This window comes from Anabas testudineus, chromosome 9 (assembly GCF_900324465.2).
Source record: "Anabas testudineus chromosome 9, fAnaTes1.2, whole genome shotgun sequence".
Lineage (NCBI taxonomy): Eukaryota > Metazoa > Chordata > Actinopteri > Anabantiformes > Anabantidae > Anabas > Anabas testudineus.
The window spans coordinates 10,191,436-10,212,210 of NC_046618.1; the positions used below are offsets into that span (position 1 = coordinate 10,191,436).

The following is a 20,775-nucleotide window of genomic DNA, read 5'->3' on the forward strand; positions in this document are numbered from 1 at the left end:
AGACCAGTGAAGCTTGTCTGACTAGCTGAATGCATTTTATTGTTCAAGCCCTACTCTCCATTATGGGAAATGTTTTTGTGGCTGTATGCAATAGATCTGAGGCTCTCCACTTGAAACTTCACTCGAGTTTATATGTGGGTAGCAGGTGTAATGGGAAATAGAAAATGAAAACAAAATGTTCATTGAGATTTTAAGGATTTTCTACCACTTAACCATATATTTATTTCCATGGTATTGTAGAATACACAACTGCAATTCACTTCAAGACTAATCTGTATGTTCCTAGTGTGTTATTTTGTATTTACTGCTACTGATACAGGCAAAATTTTTTCTATTTGTTCCTTTTTTTGTTTGACAGGTTACAGGACACCCACAACACAAGTGGAGTCTGGTACTGTAGTCTCTCTAATTTTATTTGATTAAATGGCCACTTGAATGAAAAGCATTTTAGTTGATTAAAGAATAAAAGAGCAAATGAAGAGCTCTCTCTCAAAGGTTATCTAAGCAGAACTCGTAGTTCTGTCTGTGTATTGGTAGTTCTGCATTGTGTATTATATTTGTCATTTGCAGAGTTCCGGTTCATTATTTTTTTAAATAGTGTACAGTACTTGTCACCTCTGCTCTCTGACTGATATCTGACCAACCATGACTTTTAAAACAACTCACTTATATATAGAATATAGTGTCGTGTTAAATTGCTTCGGGAGATGCCCGTTTTTATATAGCTTTATGTAATGTCATTTAAATAGCCTACGCAGGAAGAAGACTAACACCTACCATATGTGAACTCTACATCCCACAATACAGAAAGTGTGAAAAGTGGGAGAGAAGGTGAAAGAATGCTGACTGCAGCCTGGGAGATTTCAAACTCCATTGCCTTCAGCTTGGTAAGTGTTGACTGACTCAAATGCTCCTATGCCTTCTGCCAGACCTTTGTGGATGCAGAGTATCGATCCAAAAGATGGGGAGGAGATGAATGGAGGGGAACCTGTGCTGAGAAAAAGTAAACACTGCTTCAGATGACAAAACACTGATCACCCCAGAGACCCAGACTTTCCCTGCACTCTTTCTCCATCATTCTTCATGACCTTTGCACTGCAGCCTAAAGCCATGTCCTGCAGTTTTTACCCACCATATCTTTATAGGTTTGTGTGTGTGTTTGCAGAGAGTCGTCTGTTCCAGCATGCGGGCATCATGACTGACAATACAGGCTTGCGTTTTAAAAATATTTTTTATGGATGTAGAAGATGTAGAAGTGAGGTGTTGCAATATCAGCACTGAGCAAGAGGGGTTTAGGGACACAGACATCTAAGCCAGTGTTTAATATCAAGTGTGCACGGCAGAGTTTAATCAATACCAGGCCTCTTTTGTTCCCAGCCTGCCGACGAGAGCAACGGCCATTCACTCCAGAAAGGTTAATGCTGGGGGTCAAGTGATTTCACACCCACACCAGGATCATCCATGTCACCACAGCTACCACGCCTCCAGCCGCCATGACACCAGCATCCTGATTTATGGGTTGTGAGAGGGTGATGGGATGGAGGTGGGGGGCAGTGTTATCTTATGATAATGCTGTCGCACAAATGAAGGGAGTGAGAGACAAGCAGCAAAGGAGAGGAGAGAGAGCAGACTCAACCTCCCCTGTACCCACGTGGGTGTTTTTTTTTTTCCCCCCCTTTTCGAGCTTCTCTGTGACATGGTGCTTTTGTTTCAGCCAATTGCGTGTACATGCAGACGGAATGGTAATTTTTATTGTAAGAACGGCTCTACATTTGCATGTCCACTTGTGAAAGGGCAGTGGCACTTGACGCAACAGCAATAAGTCACGATGAATTAAAATATCAATAATACCATTGGAGGGAGAACTGTTTGAGAACCGTTTTTGATGGCTGTCAACAAATCAGACGCAAACGCATTTTTTGCCATTTGCCTTTAAATTAAGAAGAAAAAAGTGAAGCTGACCAAATACCTAATCTGAAGTCTCACTGTCTGTGCAGATAAATCTACGTAATGGGGGTGGCGTAGTTAAGAAGGTGCCAGAAAAGGAAGAGGCGCAAGAGGAATTAACATGAGGACTTATCTCGCATGGGCCATTATTTAAACCCTCACTATTCTAAACACACCACCCCTCCAATGAGAAGGACAATAAATAATCCTTCTAAATAAAATCTATTCCGTGCAAATTCTCCAGGATACAGCCCATCATTATCAGTAGGAGGGGACAGACAGCAATTAATAACACAGCCACCCGTTTCTCAAAGAGCATCCATCTTATTTTCATTAGGTCTATTGCTGCATACGTATGCTGGCTTGAGTATGAGTGTGCACACTTGTGCATGTATAACTGCATGCATATTTATGTGTTGTTAAATGATTTCACCGAGCCACGCTGCCACATTCCCTTACAGTCCAACGTTTGCTCTGTGGGTCCTGAAGTACACTGTTTGAGGTCATTTTTGTGATCCTGCCTTTAATTTTTCTAATGACTTATTAATGCTATAGGAGAACCACCTTTGATTCACGTCTTTTGAATCCCTGCATTTTTTTTATCTCGTGTTTGGAGGCAGTATTCTCTTTCCAAAAGGGCAATTGCACAAGCATTAGCATCCTCTAGGTCTCTGGGGTTGACAATAGCAATTAGCTTCAATGACGGAGAGATACGAGAGCCTGCTGATTGACAGTTGCCCCCGGAGGAGGGGCTGACTGAGGTGACAGCTGGGCTCTCCACTCTCCCTGGCTGCCCCAGGCTCTGGCCCTGTGTCCTCCTATGCACAGCCAAACCCTTCCCAGCACACAGTCACATGTCTGGTTGCATCCTGTGCGATGGCCAAACCCTTCCCCATCACTCAAGCTCATGCCTTGTTATATCCTGTGTGTCAGTTAAACCCTTCCTCTTTAGTCCATGCCTGTTTCTTGTTATTCTAACTCTGCACAATATGACACGCAGGACTGACCTTACATTTTCCTTTTCCCTCATCATACTGCATGTAGTGTATGTGTGTGTAAGTGTGTGTGTGTGTGTATCCAAAGCGTGCGTATGGAAATGTGTCTATGGTTACATCTTTTCTCATGAAGTACTGCCTGATGGTTTGGTATCTCCTCGATGTCAAAGCAACAACTGCAGCAGCCCTGACACATCAGTGACTGTTTCTTCAGTAGAAGCCGGAGGAAATGAAGCGCTCCCCATCTATTGATCCCCCTACACTCCACTGTGCATCAGGGAGACTTTGTTTTCACTGCCTAACAGAAACACAGTTCCATCAGTACAATACAGTACTCCTCAGCGCTAGCTCCTCTTCTTACACAGTAGCATCCCAGGAGGCCTGTGATAGACTCCACTAACTGTACACAAACTGTACAGAGAGAGAATACAATATGTTTGTATGTGTTGTGATGTGTTTGTCAAAGCGCAGACGGGGCCCTGGGATGGCAACAGCAATTTAAGTATAAAGAGTATAAAAGACATATTGGCAACAATGCTTTGTGAATGATGTATTATGTAATATGCCCCTGGAGTATATCTCTTCAACTCTATCTCCCTCACTTTTTCTCCTCTTCCATCTTTCTAGCTCTGTTTTTCCCATCTTCATCTTCTGTGTGTGTGTGTGTGTGTGTGTGTGTGTGTGTGTGTGTGTGTGTGTGTGTGTGTGTGTGTGTGTCTGTGGTGGGGCTTTTAAGGCTCACTTCCACATGCATCAAAATAAGTGCCAATAAACAAATCACTGCACTAAACAGCATCAAGGTCACATCAATCTGAGAACGACAATGCTGACTGGTTTCAACACAGTCTATTAGCTGAGAGAGGAAACACGTGGGCACTGGGCCAGGCTCTGTATTTGTGTGTGAGTGAGTGGGACCTCTGTCAGCACTGATATAGCCCCACTACTAAAATTTATGGCCTACTGTAGTACATGTTCAGCATTCAGCCTTCAGCCTGTAAATAGGACAATGGCACAGAGGTCTGATAGCGTGCACTGTATGAAATACATATGGTATGGTTGTCTGGTTCTCAGACTCTCACCGGTTGCCATCTTGATCTTGTTTCTTCAACAAGTATACGATTTTGAGAGTGAATTTTGCATGTTTGCATTCATCTGTAAGAAGTCTGATAAGACAGATAGATACACAGACAGACAGACATGAGTGATGCATGATAACAGAACCAATAGCTCCCAGTTCCATTTACAAATACACACATGCACACATAACCTCCCACACACGTAAGCACCTAAAAATATCTTATGTTTCAGTGTGCTTTTCCACCTCCATTAACTCTATCCTGTAATCATGGTTATTGATTGGATGAAATCATCAGCAAGTGGCCTATCTTTACTCTCTCTCTTGCCAACCCAGATGAAGCTTTCAAACACTGACGCCACAGAAAATATCCAAGCTACAGCTTTCATCTAACCAGACATACATTAAATGGTATTAATAGCACACCACTTAATGGATCAATGCCCTCTGTTTATGTAGAGTGGAGTAAGAGAGAGGGGAGGGAATTAGAGAACGAGAGAGACAAAAAAAAGCAAGGGAGGGATTAGGGAGGGGGTTGAGGTATGGTAAGATAGGGAGAGATATTTTTCTGTGTGGGAGAGGTGTGAGTGAAAAAAAGCACCTTATTAAATGACAAGCTTTTCCTGGTTTGCACTAATTAATTGTGCACTGCCACTGACTGCTAATTTGTTGGGAAAAATGCATCACAAAAGCAAAGGGGGCTCCTGCTTGAACTTTGCCTCAGAAGCACCTAATTCACCGGTGACTGCAGCTGTGTCCCTCTCCTGGACTGCAACACTATTAAATTAGAGCGCCTGGGCCATCAATTTAATAAGCGTTGGAGCAGATCATTTGAATAAGGACAGTATTAGTATTCTAGCTGAGCACAACTAAGAGCAGCTGACCTTTTTCACCACCGAGAAGATCCTTGAACACATCCAGCTGAATCAGAGAACACGGTAATAAGCCTGTCAATGTTTAACAGTGTCAAAAGGAAGGATTTTTTTTTTTTGCTGTCTGCCATACCAACCTACCCCACCCCAATATCATAATGCCAGCTACTGCAAAGTAGCGAAGGTCTCAGAAATTTTAAACAGAGGGCTAGATGAGGGGGAGTAGGTCCGAAGTGAAAAAGGAGGAGACATGTTTATATAATGCTAAAAAACATTTGTGATTATGTGCACTATAGTGGGCACACAAGTCCATTTGTGCGTGTTTACATGTCGACAAATGCAACTGTATACATTGTTTCCGAACACAGGATTGATTTATGTGCATGTAGGGGGGTGGAATTGATCACAGCACATCAAAATTCTCTGCAAACTCCCACATAACAAATCAGATCCCGACCTTTGGCTTCAACATCTTTAGCTGCTGATGCACACCTGAGGGACAGCCTATTAAGCACTGTTTTGACACATACTGTAGGTGTTTTTAACAGTACCAGAGTGAATTGGCAGAATAGTGAAACATTAGTGGTAGTAATGCATTGGGCTGGGAAATAGATCATGTGCAGTGACAGTTATGGTGCCTGTCAGACTGTAGAGAAAGAGATTTAACTAGCTTTTTGTCTGCATGAAATAAACATTGCATGGGAGGTTAAATGCTCCAACATATGACACCTTGGAGATGAATCAAGCCCCTTCTAACCACCTAGTACAGTAATGAACATTTGCTAAATTATGTAGAAAAATCCTTTTTTTTTATTTCAGTCGTAATATTTTTAAAAGTTCATATGTGTGTGTGTGTATATATATATATATATATATATATATATATATATATATATATATATATATATGACAGTTATATATAGCCATTATAACTTTTGCAACTCTAAGCAGCCTTTAATTTGCAGAAATGTTTCTAGTCTGGTCTGCTATGATAAGTATCACAGTAATCAGTGTACGGCAGTAAGAACACTCCAAGGTTCCTATGGGAAAGGTGTGTGACTCAAACAACTGACACTACTTGGGCTTTTTCTGGGCATGTTATAATAAATTCAATGACATCTCATTCACTCACCATGCTACATGCAAATGCCGAGGACAAGAAAGATCCATAAATAATGAACGAGTTAGATGTTAGATATATGTTTGGTCTGGGAAACGTCCGGCTCTGTGTTTTATGGGGCTAGTTGCAATGTTGATGAATATTTGCTGGTTCAGAATCATAGCTTAATGTCAGCCCACAATTTGTTGCAATTAGCCGGGTGATTTATAGGAATGGCGGGGCCGAGTGCATGGTAACAATTAACACAGCTTTCTCTAGGCTTTTTATTAATGAGGTGTCACACCAGAAGAAGGTTTCAACCAAAGCTAGTACATCTGCAGGCCTCTTGGTGTGTGGCAAAGTCCAGCAACAAAGACAGAGCACAGACTGCAACTAACCTAGTTCAGCGAAAGCCACATTGTGTTTCTCTGTGTATAATCAACTGTTTGTTTAAACACGACGGTGTTGTCCATCGCTCTCTTTTATCTTTGGATCGTATCTCTATTTTCTCTATTCAGACAAAATACTGTATTAAACATTGTTATTTTAATATATGCATTTGTTTTCCAGTGAAAACTAAATTAATCAAATTAAATATAATATTGCCACCTACTGTGTTTTCTGTTGCCTAATTAAATTCAATGTTTTTTTATTAAATACCTAAATTGAAAGTGCATTTAATGCAGATGCATGACTTTATTTATTTATATGCATTTTGAAAATTTCTTCTTCCCAAATGGCATTTGGCATTTAAGTGTGTACTTTTTTCAGAACTATTCAAAGAGACAAACAGTTAAAAAGGAACCAAACAGCTGTTCTGTCTGGCAATAACAGGGTTCAAGTGGAGCGATGTGCCCCTAAACGGCTAATAAACAGCACAAAATGAGCCTGCAATTAAATTTATACACTTGATTGCACTGCTGTCATGTCCACTACAGGCTTATCGAACACCTGGGATCTATTTCCTAATAGAACCTTGGGGAGGGTGGGAAAGAGAGAAAGAGAGGGAAAAGAAATGAACAAAGCAATCTTTTTTCTCCTTGTATTTTTGGCTGCTATCTCAGGCTTTTGTAGAGGACCCTCTTCACTCACGCAGTGGTGTGGATTTTAAAACAGAGAGACAAAACAAGGCTTTGAACAATGCTGTATAGCTGTAGCATTTTTTAATATATAAATATATTTAAACTTTCATTTGCACTCAGTAGTAAACTCCTTTATAAAATTCAAAAGTTCATGTTTATGGCTTTAATCAAGGTGAGTATCTGTGCAGATGGTCTGCATTATCTTGTAATCTTAAATCATATCAGTCTAATTTTTTCAGTATCTTGAACACGCATAGAAAATACACATTAGCATAAATGTCTATGTTATTTGTGACCTGTCACACCAAGTTGTATGCATCAATACATGATAATGAATTATGTTGCAAATCCAGTGAAATGACAGATTCTCCTCTGACTCCATGCGCGCTGACAATGCACTGCGATACTCTCAACACTCCATTTCATCATGACACAAAAAAAGGTGTCAGCAAAGCAAATTAGAATCATTAATAAACCATTATTTGATGGTGTTTAACAAAACTCTGACATTACTGTGAAAATGCTCATGTTTTACCTCTTCTCCCCTTTTATTTCTATGTATTTGAATATATAAAGGCAAACATTTTATGTCCATCTCAAGTATATATACCGACTTACAGATATGCAAACCAAAAGTACTGGCTATAATGTAAAAAGGTTTACACAACAATAAGTCACATTTCAAGCAATATCGAGTAGATGAACATGTGATCCTGCCATCTCTCGGCATCTATGAAAAAAATTAAAGATAAAAAATCATAAAAATCATTTAACTTTTTTAATTATAAGGGTGTTCACTGTTTTTGGGTCTGTGCTACATTTCCTCATCTACAGCAAAACTTCCTTCTTCCTTCAATTTGCTAATTACACTGAACAATTTCAGAGAGCTGAGTTAATAAAAAAAAAAAAAAGTCATGTTCTGGGGACTCCATGCCCACAGTCTGTCTGTGGCCACTGCTAAGTCACAAAAAGTATGTGGCAGGAGGCCAACAATTATTTTGCTAACCCTTTTTTAATTGTAGGAGGGTCATTCACAATGCCCAGTAGAAAGAATTAGTCACTGAACTGCAACTGACAAGGGCAGGTTTCCCACCAGCAAGAGGCACCTTGCTGTCAGGCCAAGTAAAAAAAATTAAATCAAATAAATAAGTATGCTATATTAAAGCCATATTTAGTTCAAGCTGGCAGTGGTTGTAAAATTCTAAAACAATAAGTATCTAATGTGTTATTTATTATTTGCCTTGTACTAAGTGTAAAATTTAATTTTGGAAATTTAACAGGGACATTTTTGTTCCAGGATCCAAACCCATAAATAATTCAGTTAGCTTCTTATTTGATTATGTTTGCTAATTTTGTGACCTTGTCAAGCAATTATTTGGCAATCTTGCCTTTTTTCTCTACTTACCTGGTTCACTGGTTCACTGAGTGGGTAATGGTATTTTAACTTGGCCAAATTATGAGCACTTTTCGACTGAAGTCGATGCACTACAATTGGTTCAGTATGTTTCACAGTTAAAACTTTAACAAAAGCACCATTTCCAGGATTTCACAATGTTTTAGAGTGTTTATCATAAAGGATGGTGAAATTAAGAAATATACACTCTTCTCTTTTTTACTTTTGACTTAAATTGTACTTGTGACAGCTGACTAACAATCATCATTACAGCTGAAATAGTTACCTGTGAGAAAGGCCATAAATCTTGTTAAAATAACCGAAACCAACTCTCACGCTTTTTTCCCCACAAGAAGCAACTTGTCTGTAAGCACACACCATCTGTACATAGTTAGAGCTGTATGCACGCAGATGGCAGCCAAACACTCCCAAAGTTGCTCCGTCCGCACGTCTAACCTTACAAAGCAAACTAATTAACAGTAAAACGCAGAGAGAAGGAAGGAGCCGTTTGAAAGAGCCTGAACTGACTCTAATGAGCGGAGAGCGAGAGCGAGAGAGAAAGAGAGAGAGAGAGAAGGGTCATCTATATACTAATGCCAGAGGGATGGGGGGACTTCAACTGAGGCTTTAGCTTTACTGCCCTCTTTAAGATCCATATTAAATGAGGGCTACTTATCGCCAAGCCCCCGTCCCAGCACACAAGTCTTTAACAGCATAGTCAGGGGCATAAGGCCGGGATCTGAAAGGAGGGAGACGAGTGGTGGCGGGTAGGGAGGGTGGAACCTTGATTTGCTGACATACTGCCACAAGTAAAGGCATAAAGCATTTTATTCTGGGGTTCAATGAACAGTAATATGTAAGTTATGTACACATTATTTCAATACGGGCTCAAGATTTTAAATTTGTAGCTTAGTAGTTTCATCTGGTAGTTATAAGAGTGGTTGGAACTTCACCAATGCTATATTTGAATCCACCTGTTGTCACAAAAGAACTTAATAAATGTGTGGCAGATGTGTGCTAATTACTTAAAGAATATTAATTTTATTTAATTTAAATGACAAGAAACCAGTGAATGACTTTTGTATTGTTCCGGTTGTTTTAACAAGACTGGGTGCTCACACTTTCAATGGCCTACCATACTGATGAAATTCATTTTGTGAAAAGGAGGACAACTCCTTGGAAAGTTAATTAGTAGGAAACAAGCAGAGGAAAAAGCAGGAAACAAGAAATGACCCAGCTGCCAAAAGTAATAACGTTTTCATTATTTATTTCATTATTCATTTATGTATGTGTTCAGACAGAATTAATAATAGAAATCCCTGAGAGAAAATGTTTGCGCTGGAACCCTATTATGAGCAGGCCAAGTCCAGTGGCACAGTTAGTTAACATGCACAAATGTACTGCCCCGACAAATAACATATCAAGTGGAGCCCTGGATTAGTTTGTGCTCCCAAACCTCTCTTTCAATTTTCTGCCTTTCATTTAATTGTTTCAGTCAGGGTTAAGGTTGAATTCAAACCGCTACTCCCTGTTACGTTCGTGGAAAACAATACAATTTAAGAAAAGGCTTAAGCAATCATGTGCTATCATCAATTTTGTGAAAATTGTATTTCAATAATCACCATAGCACCTATTTAAGGGTCTATTGCTCTGTTTTCAAAATAAAGTGAGATGTCCATTTCTCCCTGAGAAAATCAGTAATGAAGCACAGAATCAATTAGAAGTCCCTTTGGAGGGTGGAATTTGTGCCGTTCCATTACACATTTCTTCTTTTTAGTCCAAACATTACTCTGCATGATATTCCCTGATCTGGCCAGTGTTTGCTTTTTCTCACTGTTTACTGCAACACTTCCAGGCCAACTCACATTTGATTCTCCCCACTGAGATTCCAAACACACTCCCCATACACGCTCTGGTGAAAATGAGGCCGGAAAGGAGTAGTGGCGAATCATTCAAGGCTATCCAAAGATCTCTATTACAAAAGCAGATTTTGTTTTCACTTCCAACACAGACATCTCTGATAAAAGGCATGTCAAAAGCAACTGGGATGACTGGCTTTTCTCTTGGCATATTATTTTTCACTTATCAAATGTGTTTCCCTCACCAGCCTCCTAACCACAACCTACCCACCCAATTCCTGGCTCCACTATATTGGGAAAATTGAGAACGGATGGCAAGGGATATTGTGCTTCATTGAATCAATCTATCCATCTATAGAAGACTGGGTAGAGTTTTGTGTGTGTATGGCTGTTAAATGTGTGCGTGTGTGTGTGTGTGTGTGTGTGTGTGTGTGTGTGTGTGTGTGTGTGTGTGTGTGTGTGTGTGTGTGTGTGTGTGTTGGGGGAGGGTGGGTGAAAAGGAAAAAAAGATGAAATTAAAAATAAGAGGAGAGCCTTGGCCATGTGTCAGTTGAGTATTTTTACATTACCCATACGTAAGGCATTTCTTTCTTCTCTCCTATTCAGTGCTCAAAGCACCAGGGCCACAGCCATGTGTGAATAATCACACAGAGGGCCTCGGAGGTGCCCTCGCTGGCTTACAAGAGACTTGGTGCAAGGGCAGAAGGGGGAGGCGCAGGTTGAAGGAGTCAAGAAACAGGGTGGGGAGTCGTAAACGTTAACATGTTGAGGATTTGGATATCCTCACGAGCTTGTCTCGTTAGCTGTTAATTGGCAAGACTTCCCTCCATCTTTTCTTTTGCATAACGTTTGGAAGAAGAGGAAGAGAAGTGGGGGCAGCAGGATGGTGAACTACATATTTCAAGTGCTCCATGCTTCGCTGAGAGAGAGTATTATAGCAACATAAACACTTCTGTCCTACGATTAACCTTAAAAAGCAGCTGAGTGCAAAACTAAATGCTCAATCTGCTCAACCAAATTAGCAGAGATCAAGGGATACGGCAAGATATAAGAACAAAGAGAGAAAATCTAGTGAGCAAGAGAGAATGAGAGAGGACGAGAAGCAAGAGCAGAGGTTATCTTTCCCTTTACCTCCATTTTCAGCCTTTCCACCTTTCCCAACTAGGAAATTGTAAAAAAAAACATCAACACAGCTAAACGTCAAATTATTACCATAGCTCTGCTCAGTATAGGGTTCAAAGCAGACGTATTGGAGTTGTCATGCAGGGGGACGACCAATACCCTTCGAGAATTATTCAGAGTATTGCTCTTCTTGACAAACATTAAACATGACAATAAAATACGCAGTTAAAGGTGTGTTTGCCTACAGGCACAGATGGCTTGAAAGAAGACAAGAAGGAAGGGAAAATGATATAATAGGTCTCCATATTAACAACACAGTTTCCTGACAGTCCAAGTGGATTATACATTTACAAAAGTAGCCACTCAAGTCTCCATGAACCCTGTCCTCAAGGCAGAACCTGACCATGACTGGCGATTTGAAAAGGAGGATCATGTGTGCACCTTGAGGTTTTTTTTACCATTGTGACTCTCTGTACATCCATGTCTCCATCGGTCTCCCTCACTGCCTATATCTTCCTCTTTCTCTCATCTTTTCTATCCCTTTGATTCTAAAAGGGACGTAACTGCCTTGAATGCTAATAAGAACCAGGTAGACGGCAGGTCAACTGCCCACTCCTTTTACATTTGTTTTGTTTTTTGTTTTTGTCTAAAATGGTATTAGATTCAGAACTAAGTACTTCAGAGCAAACTATATCTGCTATAATTTATTTTAATGGGTATCATTAAACTGAATAGACAGTGCTATGCATAGTTTCATGTCTGCAGAGGGATTTTTATCATGAGTCAACAAATTGAGGATGTACCAACAATTGCTTTTACTGACAAGTGGTATAATACTATGCACTATAAAAATTCCACTCTTTGTTCTTTATTACTAACAGATGCATGACGTCATTACATTACACATTTTTAAAAGTTGTTTCAGGACAAGGAAAAAAAGCATAATCAGAGCTGAGGAGTGGGTGGGGGCATCTGAGAAATGTTTAACTCATAAATGGTGCAATGCTTATCAACAGCATGCAGGGGAAATCACCAAGAAAAAGTAACATGATGGTTACAATTACGGTGAGACAGAAGGCTCTGTGTTATGTTAAGAGAGATGTCAGAGAGGAAGAGAGGGTTAGGAAGCTGGGTCACAGCCCTCATATGCTGTTTAACACCTGACACCAAAGCCCTGTTAAATTCCCTAAATTAAGCCTAAGGTTTGTAACTCATACAGAAAAAGAGGTCAAGAAAAACAAAAAGGGGGTAATAAAAAAAAAACCCATCAGCTCAGCCCTCCTTCAGTGCTTTTTGGGTCATATGCACATTTCTTGCTTAACATCTCCTGTTGCAGCAGGGCTTTTTGTTAAAACTGTTAAAACTTTAAGAAATCGTAACAGTCCTACTTGTAACAGTCTCGAGAGGAAGGTGTCCTGTGGAAAATTAGGGTATGTCATTAACAGTCAGCACAAGTCCTCTGTTTACTCCTACATCCAGCAGATCAAGGGCCTTGAACTAAAGCGGTACTGACACTGACCTCTTGGAGACCCAGCAACAGAAACAGTCCTAACAAGGTATTAGTAGGCACCTCAGTATACCCTCCAACTCTCAGTCCAGGCCCAAAGAAACACAGCTGCAGAGAGTGTTTTCCAGGGCATAGGGCAAACCTGCAAGCAACATGGTGCCCCTGACTAAGCTCAAGGGTGCACCTGGAAGTTCAAGAGTTCACAGCAAAGGGGGGAAATTTTTGTGAAGTTATTTTAATGACATTTTACAGTTAGATTCATAATTATTGGAATGAATGTTGGATGCCAACATGTACACCAGATTCAGCAAAATGCTGCAAAACTAATCCTTCCTGCAGATGGATAATGACCCAAAACATACAGCCAAAGTTACCCAAGACTTTCTCAAGATAAAGAAATGTGATATTCTTCAAGTCAGTCACCTGATCTCAACCCAACAGCGCAACTTTTCACTTACTGAAAACATGACTAAAGAAAGAGAGCTGCAGCTGAGGACAGCTCTAGCAAAGTCCTGGCAAAGCACCTCGAGTGAAGAAACTCCGCATTTGGTCACGTCCACCAGTTCTAGACTTCGGCAGTCATTGACTGCAAAGGATTTCATCCAAGCATTACAGAAAATCTTTATTTTTGTAATTATGTTAGTTTGTTCCATTATTTATAAGCCCCCCAAAATGTGTGCATGTGTGTGTGTATGGCTGTAATTTTTGAATAGCTACAGTTTTTCAGTTATTTTTCTAAATATCTTGATATAAATGTGTAGATAATAAGCCCTGTCCATTTACTTTTATCATATTTTTTTATTGTATATACTATAACTAGATTTATTTTCTGTTGTAACTGGTTTGAATTTAGTTTGCCCTCTCAGAATGTGGTTTAGCTATGTGTGTTTTCGTGTCTGTATGCATTTGCAAGCACGTATGGCGGTCGACTCTGTGAGATTGTGGGCGTCTAGAGGAGAGAGAAGCCTCATCTGTTACCAGCCCAGCCGGCCCGCCATGTGAAGTAGAACGACAGGGTGTCACTACCGACGACAGTGATGGATGCCCTAAATTCTGTAGGCAACTTGGGCAATTGGACACATTAACAACAGGCACCTGCTTTCCCCCGTACAAATCTATTAAAAGATAACAGCAATGGCGGCTCCCGCACTATTAGTAAATTATAGCTCTGTCTGAGTGTGAGGTAAATGTAGGCTTCCCTTCGCCCACCAACCCCCACTCCTCCCCTTAGCTATACTTTGTTTTTGGCAGTCTCACAGTGCCACCCAGTGGCAGCAAATTGTATTGCTTTTCTGAAATGTGGACATGGACAAAAGTTTACAAGAGACTGTTATGTGTAGTCAAAGGTGATTATTGCACCTTTATCTGAGGGCAAAATCAATGTACTATAAAATAAATGACAATTTAGAGTCTATATCTTAACTGAGTCAACATTTAATTTTATTATACATACCTACAAATTCAATTAACAGCCATTTTATCCATAAATCTAAAATGCCATACAAGACTCCAGAAATTATTGATTACCATACTTGCATCTTGTCACAAATATTAAAATCCACATTAAACATCTAAACTCTATTCTCCTCCTCTATTAAAACATTAACAACAGACCGGGGCTCTCAATATGACACCATTATGACATATTTGGGGTAGAGCGCAGGTACACTACATAAACATGTGTCACATAAATTGGCTGTGGGTAAATATTTCTGTGTCAGCGAGAGGGGTGTGTCTTTGCAAAAGGGCCAAGAATAAAGGTAGGACATGACCAGTAAATACTTTTACAGCAGGCCATTTGTCAGGATGTGTAAATGTCTCCAATTCCCAACAGCACTGGACTAAAATTTACAGTCACTCGGGAAGTGACAATGCACAAAAAAGGACCACTTTTTACTCTCTCTCATCTCCCTCAGACCACTAAAACCTTCCCATAAATCTCCTCCGGTCCTTCCAGATGTCTGCTGTTGTCAGATATCATGCCTTGACAATGCCTTCTACCATCATTGTCTTGACAGAAATATGATATGTGAAACTGCAATGTCACATCACTTAACATGATTTAGCCTAAGCTAGTCAGCACCATTTTAATCAATCAAAACTGTCACCTTTTTCCCTGTAATGATGGTAGAGGTATAGGAACCCTATGTTGGAGTGATGTATAAGACTTATCTGGGCTACTGATTTATGGCTACTGCAAGCTAATGTACTAAAGGAGCCTCCTCTCCTCTTGTCATCAGGGTTTCTATCAAACTGGCAAATAAGTAGGGCAGTATTACTTCATTGGCAAAAGTCACTTCAGGTTGTGTGGAAACTGTATGTATGTGACATTAAAGTGAGTGTTTGAAATCTATACAGAACATCCCTTTACTGTGCAATGAGATAAATCTGTTTTGTGAATAACACACACATGCGCGTACACACTCCATACATTCATGATACTGCAATATAGTTACAACAACTTGAATGTATGGTCCTTGCAAATCTCTTTACTGGGCCTGGTTGATTTACATCCTTTGTTCAAATGTGTCCTAAAACTAATTGTTTTGTTTCTGAACTTATTGAAAAGCCTCACTGATAACTGTGGCTTTCTGAAAGTCAACCTCAGAACATTATGTCAGCCTAGTTTTTGGAGCTTGTCCCAGGAACATCCAAATACTACAAGTTTAACTATAACAACACATTTACCAAAGCATAACACAAGTTTATGTTTGGAGATGCATTACAGTCTAATCATCCTAAACAATGACTAAGTGGGTGGTGAACAGGAAATCATCAATGCAAGCAGTTAAAATAAATGAAAAAATACTGTACAAATGGCAAAACAGCTAAATTCCCTAAATAAAAATGTTAATCTAAAAAAATTTATCATGATTAATACTATAGACACTTTCATAGTGTACAAAAAAGATAACCAGAACTGTACCTGTAACCACAATGGAATGAGTGGATCCACAAGCCAACAGCTTTACTCTGCCTAGCTCAGCCACAGTGAACATTCCCAGATGGGCCTCCTCCGGACCAATGTCCCTTGTGCTGCCACATCCAGTCTGGCCAAGTTCCCCATTACCCCAGCAAAGCAGATCCATATCCATGTCACCTGGAAACACAGACAAAGGAAAAATTACCAATGTTTGACAGGACAGCTACAATTGGTTATTTGTATATTCAAGATATATTCCCACATTCAGTGTTAAGATGGAAAATAGTGAAAATGTTTTAATTTAAAATAGCTCTTTAGAAATCCTGTACTTTGTGTCAGCATTCATACTTGCATGAAGCCAATCTAAAATTCACAAACTTATTCGTAATGAACTGTGGATCTGCTGCAGATCACCAATATTCTCCTCAACATGTTTATTTACAATCTACCCTCTATGCTAATTAGAATGTGACCCCAGCCTGCACACACCTGGAAGCTGGGTGTATGTGCATGCACACACATGCATACACACCCCCCACAGCAATATTACCAGCACAATTCCATCCGACTGATATTGGAATTTTCCGAAAGAGCAAGCCAATAGATAACCTATTACAAAACTAGAAGCGATCAATAGCTAATTTCTTTGCATTGATTACCACTTGGACATTTAACATGCGCCCTGTGGCCGCAATGTGTGTTCCACAAGCTTAGATTCCCATTGGCCCTCATGAGTATTAAAATTATTGATTCAGACAGAGGACTAAAAATGTCAAGCTGTTCATTAATCTTAATAAAGACTGGACTTGACCAAGGCACCCTTTTTCCCAATGCAGTGATACAACCTATCCAACTAGGAGCACATACACGGCATAGATTAATGAGCTTCTACTGGGGAATGTCACTTAAGTCTTTGCCATTAATAGATCAATTACAAAAGAACAAGTTTATAATAGTACTTTACCTTATGTGCAGCTAAACAAATTGTAAAAATCATATTGACCTTCTAATAATTGTTATTTGTAGAGAAATTTTAAAAGCACTGCAGTAATGGGGTCTTTGTGTGATAGGAAGCTGCATCTACTGTTATGCTACAGATGACCCAGTCCAGAATGGACAAATGGTAACAGGCACTAATAGCCAGTTTCATCTCTGTCCTAAAAGCAGCACTGCAGTAATGAATGCTGTCCTTAGCCTAATAGGTGCCTCGTGTAGAATATGATATGCTCACTTTTACTATTTTCAATTACTTCTGCCACACTTATCACTTCTCATGCTTCCTGTTCACCACTAAATTGGCAGTTACAGGGTCACATTATGGTTTTCATGTTACAATGTCACAGGTCCAAAGCTTGAAATCAACCTGTGTGTGCATGCTGGCCAGTAGTGAACAGCCAGTCTGGCCAATTCCTTTTGTTTTAACAGTTTTAGTCAATCATGGTGGACATCTATCCGTTTTGGGATCCTACATCCACCAAGTATGCCGTCCCGCAAACCCTATCAGATAAGAGTTTGAGTGTTCACGCAGATGTATGCATATGTCTTGTAAAGTAAAATTTACCCCCCAAAGACGCAACCACAAAACATAAGACAGTGAATACAGGTTGGCAACATAGTCCAAGCAATGTTTTTATCTGTTGATGGTGTAGGATAATGAACCATGTGGAGGACAGGCACTCGCCAGCTCAGCAGACCAGCAGTGGAGATGTCATAGGGGAGTATTGTCAGTGCCTCATCTGCTCTGTAGGGAGTGGCTCGTGAAGCAGGGAATTCTGGGAGATGTGGTTTCTGATGGCAAAATGGCGGATGCCTGATTGGCATCCTCCACATGGCCAAAGAAAACGATCAAGAGATTGCAAAGTAACAAAAGAATTCTAATGAGAAACAAGCTCGACAAGCGAAAGTAAGAATAACAAAACGCAGGAGGATCACTGAGGAATATGCACCAAAATAAATCACATGGATGAGGCACATAAGGTCCAAGATCTGATGTCAAGTCCGAACAGTTCCAGGTCCAAGAGCCAATTTACCAGGGCTGTCCAGGGTCATTCAAGGAGTCACAACTAGAGGGGTAAGCAAAGGTCCAATACAAAAAAAGGCAAAAACTCAGTCTTTCAAAGCTCAGGTGGACACGTGAGTATGACTGTGAACTGGAACAGAGACAGCAAAACTAACTGGTGTGGGACCAGGCAGGAATCATGACACACAGCACTTCACAGATGACTCTTTTCACAGTCCACCAGTCCACAGCAGGACTTTTCAGCTAGGTTGTTCACGAAGGACAGTGCTCCTCCAACTGGGCACAGTTCGGCCCACAGGAAGTGTTCCACAATCTGGCCAATAAGAACACAGGACAAAATAGTAATTGTTCCCCTGGAAATATCCCTCTGCTTAATACATTTCCATCCTCATTCCATTCTCTTGCAAAACCATTTCTGTATAAATGTTTGTAATCCCTGTAAACACGTAAAAGCATGTAGGGTTGGGCGATACAGCGTTAAAACTATATCACAATTAGAGGAGTCAAAATAATGCAATGCATTCATTTTGAGTAATTAATGATATAAGAAAATATAAAATCAGTGCTGATTAATCATGTTCTGTTGTGTCCTTTAATCCGGTTTGTTAGTTTCTGTATTACCACCATGCTTGAAATGAATTATCACTGCATTAATCATTTCACTACGGACATATTCTGTACTGCCACAATGTCAGAGTGCGTCTGCACCTCCTGACATACAGTACTGTCAGAGCTGATAGGAAAAAGGGGGTCATGCCCCACAATATGCCTCAGGCCAAAAACAAACCCATTTAACAGCAGAAGTTTAAGCTAAAAATTCAAAGAGCCATTTAACTTTTATGTCAATTACAAAAATTTTCCTCGCTTTTAATTCATTTGGACTGAAATATTTTAAAATACTTTCACAGCAAAAATGTAAATATGTGACTAGTATAGGTTCATTTATTACATGGCATTTCATTATTTAGTTTTTTTATTAACATTTTTGTGGTAACAATATAATTGATAATATGACAACTGAACAGTATCTGTTTGCCCAAGTAACATCATTATACAGCGTTTAAAGCCAACGAAACTAAATCACACAATCAGTGAAAACGATAAGCCTGGACCTCATCAAATACCAAAAAACAAACTACCATGAAAGTCACAAAAATATAGATATAAAAAAAACTAGGCACAAATTTGGTTTGATTAAAAATTAACTCTGCATAACTCTGCGGTCACAGTAGCAAATACAGAAACACACAGCAGCACACAGTTATAAACTGACCTGTACCAATGTGAAAGGACAAGAACTTCTCATTTCCTTGTCTTCTTTGTTTTGCTTTGCTTTTTTTTTTTTACATTGTGCCTTGTGGCTCTTTTTGTCCATTCTCCAATCACTACAATCACGCCATCAGCATGGTAACTGTCTCCATGGCACTTTCTGTTGACAGTCTGCACACCAGCCAATAGGAGATTGTCATCATCTAAACTGGGGCAAACTTAGAAAGCATGAAGTACTTCAGAAGGGCACTAACACATGATTTCAGTATCATATGAACTTCATTTATAGCTTTAACCAGAGACAGTGTACAGAAAACTGGGTTTCTGGAATACTACTACGGTAGCTTGTTTTCTTACTTTCCAGGATGGCTGTTAGTGATCCTTCTGCCACAATGGGACCCAGCTTGAATGGTTGATTAATTTTAACACATTATTATTAGCACATTTTACACACTATTCACAAAGTCGACCCTCTCTTTGAGGAAAATAATATGTAAATGATCATTTATATATCTTATAATTAAAGACCAGGATAAAGTTGTAATGTTAAAGAAAAATTTGAAGGGCAGGAAAGGAACTTGTGAATTTAATCATAGTCCCTTTTTTTGAATGACCGCAGAGGCCACAAACATTTCTTTCTTCTGAATGCACCAATATATCAGATTTACACTGACTAATATAATAGTGCCATAACAGAAAAAATAATAAAAATCTCTCACATCAGTAAAAGTTAATTATTCCATTTCATTAAACCCACATTTCCTGGATATTGTGTTACATTGGCTGTACACATTATTAGCATGAAAATGGCTACAACTAAGATGAACATTTCTCCAATTAAATAAAGAATGAAAAACATCATGTCTTTTCATGCCCCCAACCTTTATAGTGACTTGAGAGAGATACAGCACTTGGTGTTCTATAGCGAGGTTATTGTTGCTTATATTTAGACAGCATGAATAACGTAGGATCAAATCAGGAAGACTGGCGTGCATTGTACAATGAACACCGGTATGCACTCAGAATTAAAGTGGCCATACCACAATTTGCACACCCCTCATAAGGAGTGAGAATTAGAAAGAAAGCCAGTTTGCAATTTGCATTAAATTACGGAGATTAGTTGTAACATTTTATGGACTACTGATACAAAAAATAATTTCTACCAAAGTGACAGAAGAGTATGAAAAAAGAGGATCTGCTCTTGATCGAAATTAGACAAGCTTATCTGTGACGCAAATTTGAAATACACTCATGTCTCTTGTTATAAAATCCTGTGCATTGTCACACATGTACACAGGTCCAGTCACTGGGCACCACTCTTACTCATGCCTTATTACTATGCCCACTAGGTGTCACCACCAAACCTGTCCATATTATTCATTTCACGGTAAAACCATAACTTTGGGCACAGAGACACCTGGTATCTCACTATTCAATTTCTGGATGACACTTGAACTGATGAAAGGATACAGCTAACTTTATAATTACATAAAATAATTCTATATATATTAGAACAGTTAAGCACTGATTGTATTTAGTTAATATTCAGTTTTAATTTAGACTCTATTTGACATATTCTATTGATCCCCTGGATCAATAGAATATTACTTGA

General features: G+C 39.5%; 1 protein-coding gene across 1 annotated transcript in view; it reads right to left on the reverse strand.

Moving 5' to 3' along the window:
* LOC113150451 (RCC1 and BTB domain-containing protein 2-like) overlaps positions 1 to 17,923 on the reverse strand; it is a 43,168-nt gene extending 25,245 nt beyond the window's left edge. Inside the window, exons 1-2 of the mRNA XM_026342986.1 lie at positions 17,905 to 17,923; positions 15,878 to 16,051 (exon numbers count right to left, since the gene is read on the reverse strand). Coding sequence (XP_026198771.1) covers positions 15,878 to 16,051; positions 17,905 to 17,923 — 193 coding nt within the window. The remainder of the gene's footprint in view (positions 1 to 15,877; positions 16,052 to 17,904) is intronic.
* Between the last annotated feature and the right edge of the window lie 2,852 nt (positions 17,924 to 20,775).